Source organism: Dasypus novemcinctus, chromosome 15 (assembly GCF_030445035.2).
Source record: "Dasypus novemcinctus isolate mDasNov1 chromosome 15, mDasNov1.1.hap2, whole genome shotgun sequence".
NCBI lineage: Eukaryota > Metazoa > Chordata > Mammalia > Cingulata > Dasypodidae > Dasypus > Dasypus novemcinctus.
In genome coordinates this window covers 14,646,760-14,656,414 of record NC_080687.1, presented here as the reverse complement: position 1 = coordinate 14,656,414, position 9,655 = coordinate 14,646,760, and the positions used below count along the sequence as shown (strand labels likewise).

The 9,655-nt window shown below is 43.7% G+C and overlaps 1 protein-coding gene across 3 annotated transcripts in view; it reads right to left on the bottom strand.

The window, feature by feature from the left end:
* Positions 1–1,169: 1,169 nt before the first annotated feature.
* The window catches only part of MIPEP (mitochondrial intermediate peptidase), a 151,390-nt gene continuing 142,904 nt past the window's right edge, over positions 1,170–9,655 (bottom strand). For all 3 annotated transcript variants that reach the window (XM_071208177.1, XM_058277049.2, XM_004453069.5), the window contains one exon: positions 1,170–1,430. In XM_071208177.1, the coding sequence (XP_071064278.1) occupies positions 1,333–1,430 (98 nt within the window). In that variant the 3' untranslated portion in view covers positions 1,170–1,332. The remainder of the gene's footprint in view (positions 1,431–9,655) is intronic.

Below are 9,655 nucleotides of genomic sequence, written 5' to 3'. Positions count from 1 at the left end.
AGGAACCTCATGAACTGCAGCAAGCCACATTGGAATACTGGACTTGGGGAGAAAGCATGGCCCTGTTGAGACCCTGAGTTTGGACATCCAGCCTCCAAAACCATGAGACAATAAATTCCCACCATTTAAGCCAACCCTCTGTGTGGTACTTGTCAAAGCAGCCTGGTAAACTAAGATACCAAGTGTTCACAGGGTGATGAATCTGAGGGAGAGGAGCTGAGAGAGGGGTAACTACAGCTTTGGAGTAACATAAAAGGCCCCCCAGCTGTGTGCCAGCTGCTCTGTCGCTGGTTGGTACAGACCTGGAGGGCTACATGTGAGCAGCAGATGGGAAAGGATGAGGGATGGTCCCCAGCACACTGGGGTGACGCATCTCCACCCGGGCTAATCTGCTTCCTAGCTTGTAGAAATTCCACCATATTCTGTTAATAGGTTGAATGTCCTAGTTTTGGGGAATTTTAACCTTTTCCTTTTTTATCATCATGGCTTATTTAGGGAGAAACAAGAAGGGGTTGCCAGTAGATGTCGTTTTAAACTGAAAGTCTATAATTAAATTCTTGATTTGAATGGTGGGAGAAAACAATGAAACAATTTCTGTCCTAATATTAACATACTGTGATACAGTTGTAATAATGTAATAATAATGGGTTCTAGACAAAGGCAGATATGGCCTGAATCCCAGTTTCCTAATTTATTAGTTGCTTGACCTTAGCATGTCATTTATTAACTGTACACTCATCCTCAAGCCAGACAGTCCTTCTCTGTTCTGGGACCATCCGTGTAATGCCTGAACAGTCAGAAAAACCCTGCAGACAATTACAAGTCCTTTGGAAACCATACTTGATTTCTTAGTCGCCGTAACGGACTATTCAGAATGTACTACCAGAGCCCAGGACAGTGGTCTAAAGAAGTGGTCATCACTCTAAAGAACGACAAGTAATCCTTCCGCAGACTGCTGCACACTGTGCCTAAACTAAGAGTTTCGCTTTTAATTAAGTGTCTCATTGAACCAGTTAAAGAGCAGTAGGAAGGGAGAAAGTTCCAGGGGTGGGGTTGGACATAAGGAATGCCGTAAATTTAGTAAGTCCCTGCTGAAGTGTAGTTTTTATTAGCACATTAAGTGGATTTCTGTAAATACAAAAATTTGCCAAACAGGCTAAAAGCCAGAATAATTAAAACAAATTATTTATTTCAAGTTCTATCATTTTAGGGTTTTTCAGAAGTTATTACAGGAGTGAATCCTGAAATCAGAAACAAGTTTTCACAGCTGTAGCATTGATGACAAAGTTAAGATCTACATGACCTTGATTTACAATATTAAGGGTGTTTCCATTATTCAGAATCCATGAAGAAAGTTTCAAAGTCCAGATCCAAATCAGAAACGAGGGCATTTACAAAGTCGTCAGTGGAAGGACACTTCTGAAGCATACCTGCAAACAAAGAGATCATCCAACACGTTCACTGGTAAATAAGAAAGAACCCACAAAGACACACATTCAAATCTGTACACTGTGGTGACATTCTGAAATAAGAATCTGGCTCCAAACCTAACTCTGATGACATTTCATAAAGTCATGGGACTGTGTGTGGGCCCTAAAGCTCATTATGATTTTAATGCATCTTACTGTCAAATCAACACTTAGTTTAGAATTTAGGTCCAAATATGGTCCCCCAAGGGTTTTTATTTTTGCAGATGTTACTATACATTTGGACTAATTGAAGACTGAAGTTTTTAGTTATCTTTGACATGGGATGAATCAGAATTTAATAAGTTTAAATATTTTAGCAAGTTTTATCATCAAAATCAGTCAAGTGTTAATTCTTTTGCAGAAATCTTACACCAGAATCCAGCTGTCTGCTTTCCTCCACATTTTCCTTTCTTGGAGAACTTCTAGCTTCTAATGCACAATGTGGAAGTTACTTAAAATCTCCACTACTCAAATTTCCTCATCTAAACGAACATTTTCTGTCAGGATAAAACACGGAGGTTCGGTTGGGTCTCTGACGGCTGCTGAAGTGGCACCGGGTACACTGCACCCTCCAGGCGCTGTTACCTCAGCAGACTCGGTCTGATTACAAATCAGGTTTCATGGGCTTAATGCAGAGAACATTTTGTAGGAAAAACTTTTAAATATGGCTTTCCAGCAACTGTTTTCGCCTATTACATCATTTTCTTCCTTTTAATATTTGAAACCTTTCTGTCATTAAATGACCGGTCATTTATAATTAAATGACTAGAACTGTCAGAACCTAGTCAGGTCCGTATGGCCCTCCTGCTCCTTTGAAGTGGTTCTTCTCCAGGGAACTAACTGCCAATATAAATACGACCTCGTTCTCTCCTTGACAGACACACCTAACTAGCGCACACCCTTCCCCAATTTCCCACCTAAGCCCATTCCTGCGTCTCAGAGAATGGGAATTGGGACAACAACAAGAGAAAAATATGTACACTCATGGGATCTTTTTAAAAATTCTGTTGAGGGCTAAACAGTGTGATTGGTAATTGTGTATGCAACTGGTGGCCAAAGATGAAGGTTCAAAAAGGGGGAAAACAGGACCTGAAAGGATAAGGGGCAAGAAGTCTCCAAGAACATTGTTACAGCCCCTCAATTTAACTAAATATAAGTGCTTTGCAAGTGTCAACCTGAACTAATCCTACACAGAGAATTAAAAGAAAAACACAATGTTTTAAGGCAGTTTCACAAATATGAAGAGTTGAAGTTAGCTTTTATGTAGGTATATAGTCAAAAAACTTTTGGGAATTCTTGGATGTTTTTTCCTAAGTGGACTAAGATTTCCCCTTTGCTTTCAAGTCTCAAAGTTAAAAGGGTGATGATTAGACTTGCAATTCCTTAGGGGTCCCTGGGAACTAGACTGGAACTGTTCAGTGGATGGAGTTGACACACACATTTGACCATGGAAATCACTGAAAATTAGGAGGTATAATAGATAAATTTTGCCGAAAGAACGGAAACAAACACATCCAAAAAGAGGGAAATATCAGTAACTATATACAGCAAATATATTGCACATATTACTTCATAAATAGGAAAACAGGTAGTTGGGTTTCATCTACTTGTCCTATTCAGAGGGATAGAGAATATAATGAGTAGTTACAGAATAGTGACTGAATTTAATTTTCCCCTCATTTTACCTGAGAGGTAAATTGGGCTAATAAAAGATGGCACAAGTTGGAACATTTTTCATCTCAATTGCTCTGCTCAAACAAGCAGGTTTCATAACCTTGAAGTACTAGGGCAATTATTTTAGGCCTGACTAGAATTATGTTATCAAAAGGATTCCAAGATTGACCCTTTAAGTAGTAAGGCTTTACAAATAGGCTGTCATCTCTGCTGTGGACTGCTGACACGGAGCTGGGAATAGAGTGAAGATGAAGATGTATACGGTTGTGACCCAGAGACAACTGATGTAGAAAGTGACACCAATGACAACAAAAACATAATGATCACTGCTTGTTGAGCATTTACTCTATCATACACTACTTACTCTGAAAGTGCTAACTCATTCCTTCCTTCAAACACACCTGCAAAGCACCTCTCTTAGAAGTAAGAAAACAGAGGCAAAGAAGCCATATGACTTTTAAATGATGGAGTGAGCTCTTGAACCTGGCAGTCTGGTTCCAGAACTCCTGCTCTAGGTGTACTATCACCTAATGCCTCATGTCCCTTATGTGACAAAACCTAAAGGTGTGGAAGTCTGTTTCCCAAAGTCATGCATGAGCATATGTACCCAATTAATTACTTGTCCCCGCATTGCCTTCAAGACAGAGCTGAAATGTCCATTATTTTGGCAATTCAAGTTACATACTATGGGCTATACTTCACAAGTGGTTACAACCATGTAGCTATCTCACTGGTGGTAGACAGTGTGGAACTGGGAGCAGTCTCTCTGGAAAGTCAGTCAGTTGGTACTGGCAAAAATTGCTGTCAATAGCCACACCTGGGAGAGGTGCTAGGTCCTGCCGATGTGCTGCTTCCTCTCTGGGCACCATGCTCCGCCATGCTAGTTTACCTCCAGAGTTGTATCTAGACTAAGAAACCATGTCTAAGTGTTTTGAAATTAAGGGTGCTTTCTGGAAGGCCTCCAAGTATCCGGGACAAACCCTTGCAAACAAAGAGGCCCCTAACTAGGCATATTTCTCTGCTTTTAACAAGAGGAAATACTCAAAACTCTAGAATGAGTTCAATACCGAGCTGCACGCATTTCATGACTTCAAAGTTCACGGCCTGTTCTTATGTAACATATGATACATGACCTAAGCAGACCATTGTTTAAATATCAACATACCCATCGTATGAACTTTTAACCTCCTTGAGTACCTTTTGGATGTACAACTAATACAGTCATTTGAACATGATAGGGACCCAGGGGTTGGCAGATTGATCACGCCTCTAGGCCAACCTCACAAAGGTGAAAGCTTGTTCTGCCCCCCTCTACTAAGTGCCTGGGGCAAGAGGGTTTGTGTGGCATTTCAATTAGAGAAAACAGGAATTACCTAGGCAATTAAAATACACGGGAACTTATTTTAAGTCTTGGAAGAGAAGTAGAATAGTCACAGCTCATCTTTGAGTCTGTTTCAAATATTGCTTCACATCAAACAAGGGTGCCCAGTAAAATAAAATTGTGACTGAGTTTGATCAGTTCAGATCAAAGGTTAAATAATGAAAGGCAAACCAAGATGAATGGAGTAACTATAAATAGAAACTTTGTAACGGGTTTCTCCTTTAATTTACTCATTTACTGTCTCCATGTGTGCCTGAATACCTAATGTGATGTTAAAGCAGGTTAAAAAAAAATCATGTCTTATTTATTAGAGTGGTGCACCATAAACAAATTACTGAGAATCTACGTGATAGACATGTGACTCTTCAGAGCTAGTGGCTCTAAAAGTGTTCTTCTCAGACCAGTATCATTGGTATTACCTGGCAACGTGTTAGAAATGCAAATAACTGGGCATGCCCCAGATTTCCTGATCAGAAACTGGGGTTGGGAGCCTGGCAATCTGTGTTTTTATTTTTAAAAAGCTCCCTCCTGGTGATCCTGGTGCATACCAAAGTGTGAGACCCCCTGATCAGATGGACCTGAGGAAAACTACAGGACTGCAAAATGAGATGTAGTTTCTCTCAATTGGCAACTGTAACTTAAAAAATATGAAGCAAGATTTATATATTTTTAAATTAAACAAAAAAATTTTTGTTTCTCAAATGCAATAGAAGATATCATATTATCAGTAAAACTAGGGTTTGTTAGGGATCTGTTCAGAGTTATGATGACCAAACTCCAAGAGAGTTGAAGCAGCTGGCTGGAAAATGAGCCAGTGGATTTAGCATGAAAATAGCATACAGAACTGGGAAGATCTGAGGGAAGCCACAGGGTGGTGAGGGGAAGGGAGGGGTGGGGGTGCTGTGGCTGTGGATTTGCTCAAGCAATTCCCAAATGGGAGGCATCCTTGGAAGGTGAGCAGCAGTATTTGTATTTAAACAAAACAAAACAAAACAAAACAAAACAAGATAGCACAGGGTATATTTTCCTAATTGTTTAGCAATTACTGCCTCTTCTATGAGGAAAGCTGTGGAAAACACCTAAGAGTTCTCCTTCACACAGCGATTCTTGCTGCTCTGAGCTTGAGAACGGTAATACCCCAGAGGCAGGTAAGCCCAAAGGAGCAGGAAGCCAGCACAGGCGCCCTGGCTCTGGGAAATCCCAGGCACTCTGCTAAGTCCGGGTCTTCTTAAGGCGATTCTTGGCGGACACCTGGATGGAAGTTGCTTAGGGATAACTCCCATCTACTTGCAACTCTCCCACCTCCCTCCAGGCTCGCTGCAACACGACAGTAAGCACGGTGTGACTGCGCCTCGCTTCCCATGAAAGCCCTGAAAGGCTGTTTGCGCATTTATTTAACAACAACAGAAACACTATACAGATAAGTCCCTATGTGCCCAGTACTGTGAGCTGGACAGCAGGGACATGATTGCTGTGCTCAAGAAGTAGTTTGGAGTTGGACTCAGATATGACCTTTCTACACATCCTCTTCTGTTACTTTTATTGGACCTGTGGTTGGTGCTGGGGTTGATGCATACTCAGGAGACCTGAATCTCTGGACTGTCCATGTGACAGCCAGGCTCTGAGCCTCAGCAGATTTGCAACTCCTACCCTCTGGTATATTGGACTTACTCTGGCCAGGGAACAGGGAGGTGAAGAAGGTCAACCACCACACCAGGGAGCCAAGAGTGCCTACAACTGCAGGCAGGAGAATTGCATCCATCATCCATGTGGAATCTGAGCCCCCTCTTGATGTAGAGGGGGACTGGACACAACCATCCCAGGGTCCACAGGATGGAGGAATAGAGTATGGATTAGAGTGGACTTACTGATACTCTACTATGGAACTATTGTGATTAGTAATGGAAGAAATTGTAGCATTGATGTGGAGAAAGTGGCTGCGGTAGCTGCTGATGGTAGGGAGAGGGAAGAAGAGATACGATGTGGGGGCATTTTCAGGACTTGGAGTTGTCCTGGGTGGTGCTGCAGGGACAGATGCTGGACATTGTGTGTCCTGCCGTGGCCCACTAGGTGGACTGGGGAGAGTGTAGACTACAGTGTAGACCACAGTTCATGTGCTGCAGCGGTGCTCCAAGGTGTATTCACCAGGTGCAGTGAATGTGCTGCGGTGATGGAGGAGGTTGTTGATGTGGGAGGAGTGGGGTGGGGGGATTAGGGGGTATATGGGGACGTCATATTTTTTTAATGTAACATTTAAAAGAAAATAAAGAAGGAAAAAATTAAATAAGACAATAAAAAAGAAAAGTATTTTTCTGGCTGGGGAGAAAGCCATGGAAATACAGAGCATCTTGTGTTAGAACAAATGCTCCGCTGAGGGGCCGTGATGGGTGCGGGAGGGAGTGGGGTCTGCTGGGGCGGGAACGGAGGAAGCCTTCAGGACCCAGGTCTACCCGGAGGTGAGGAGTCCTCCAGAAGCTGCTCACCTGACAGGTGCAGGCTAGAGGATGACCAGGGCTCACGGCTTAGAGACCTTAGCCACCAAAGGCTGTGCGGGTATTGCTCGTTTGTGCCACGCAGCAGCCACTTCCCTTGGGGGTGCAGGACATAGGGTTTTACTTTAGAGCAGTGGTCCTAACGGGGGGTGACTGTGCCCCGCAGGGGACACGTGGCAATGCCTGAAGACATTCTGATGGCCACAAGTGGGGGAGACGGCATCTAGTGGGCAGAGGCCGCGGATGCTGCCAGATGTCCTGCTCTGCACAGGACGGCGCCCACAGCAGAGACGTCTCCTGCCCCACCTGCCAGCAGGACCAGGGAAGGCAGCCTGCATGGTCAGCCGCGGGGCCCTTCCTTCTCATTTGAATGACGATGGTTTTCCTCAGACTCACAAAGTCTGGGGGATAGACACAGCAAGCTTTAACACCGCACCTCTTCCCAAGGTCCGTGGGCAAGAAGGAGGGGGCCCCTAAGCCGAAGTGGGGGAAAGAGTGGCTTCCTGCCCCGGCCTGGCCAGGGTGTGGCAGGAGGTGTGGTGGAAGGTGTGGGAAGAATGTGGTAGGAGGAACAGGGTGGGATTGACTCGGGAGTCTGTGGGTCTCCCCGAAAGCGGCTCTTTCCTTGTGGAGTGAGGGAAGGGAACAGCTTTCCTTCGTGGGGTTCCAAAGGTGTGAAGGAGTTGCAGTGACTAGATCCAGCCCTTGGCTGTCCAAGAGAGACAGAGTCTGGGTCCTCCCTATTTTGGGAGCTGGGTGGATGGAGTAGTCCTCTCACTCATCAGGACTGGCCAGGCATTTAGAGGCTGAGACGGCCAGGGACAAACACCTCATCAGGTCTCCTAAAACCAAAGCAAAAGCCAATCATACTCTTACATTTCAAATGCAGCACTGGTATTTGGTTTAACTGAATTAACTGAGTTAACATCAGCTGACTTTAATATTTAAGGCCTACAGATATCTGTTTATTTAGGGGACAGCTGGATGAACCAAGAAAGAATCTTAAAGGAAACATTATGGTGATCTCTACCAAGACAACAGCCTGAGCCATGAAAACACAGCAGGGGAGTTACCAGACTGTTCTGTAAACATTCTCTGGGGCATTGTTCAGGTGAGAATTTGGGCTGAATGGTACACTCTCTGGTTCAGCATGGCACTTCATAACTTCAAATTTCAGAGTAATCCTCTTCAGACTACACTAGAGTTTCCTTTGGAAGGGATGTTGGAGAGGAATAGAGAGGAAAAGATAAATTCTTCTTTTTCTAAACAAAATTTTAGATGCCTTTAGAGGAGGCAAAATATCCTTCTACTATCTACTGCAAGGGTTTAGTGAGTGACCACCCTGGGTGAGAGTACTAGTTAAAAGACCCTCAGAGCAGTCACTAACTTCCATAAGCCTCATTTCACTAGTAGAAGAATAGGTTCAAGTTCATAAAATCGGCTGGATGCCATCTACTTTGCCAGACTGTTATAAGGATTGAGTAAGGTAGTGCACTTAACATGCAGAAATGCTTAGTAAGTAGCAACAACACTCAGACCCAAAGGTTTATAAAAATCTACTTCCCAGTTCAAAAGGTGAAGCATAAGGTTGCTTGTTATTTTTTCACAAAACCTCAGTCTGGGATGAAGTATTAGGATGTTATCATAAAACAGTCACAAGCTAATTACCTTGCTAATGAATCATTACTGACTACTTTTTTCTACTTTCTGCCATCTGCTGTTTTTCAGACCACTGTTTAATAAAGGCTACAAGCAAAAGAAGTAGCTAAAATCAATCCATTTTTCTGCCTGCTGGCAGCTCCGATAAAAGGTTTCTCAACGAGAGGTGAAAACTCCTAAGCTTGATGATGCCCTTGATCCTCCAGGTGTTCCGCTGTCCCTGCTCTGCCTGCCCACCATTCCCAAACACCGGCATAACCTGGACGTGCTGAAAACCAGATTCTCTATACGGATTTGGGAAAGAGTAGAAAGGCGCTTTCTGTCTCCTTACCACCACCAATTCTGAAAGTGCATCAGAATATTTAATGGCTATTTTTTTATGATGGGATAATTATATGTGCCCAACTCAGCTCAGACCGACTGCGAATTGTAGCTACAAAGCCTGGCCCGGTGGTTTGAACGATCTGAAGGGAATTTTATGAGATCAGAATGCTCCTTCCAGATCTGTCTCTCCCAGGCCTAGGGCAACTGCGTGGCTCGCCTAGTCTACTTTGAAGTTTCGCCCTGCTCCTACAAAGCTGTGGTTACCCACACCTTTTTCCTAAAGGTGGATTCCCACTATCTACAATCAGTTCCTGGGAAAAGCAGAATATTAGCCAGAAAGTGAAATTCCTTTCCTTCTTTGAACTTAAAAACCCCTGCCTCCCCCGTGGCTGGGTTAACATCTGTCGCCCCCTCGGCTGGGTTAACATCTGTCGCAGTTCAAATATGAGGCTCTATCTTTGCTGCCTGGGCTGGAGCGGAGGCTCGGAATTCCTGCCAGATACAAGTTGACCTGGCAGGTCGATCTGCACATATGCGCTCTGTTTACACGTTAGGGTTTTAATTTCCTCGTCATTTAATAATCCCCACTTACAATTACAATTCTGGGTTACAAAACATTTGCCTTTTGAAGCTCAATGTCTTCCTTAGGCAAACAC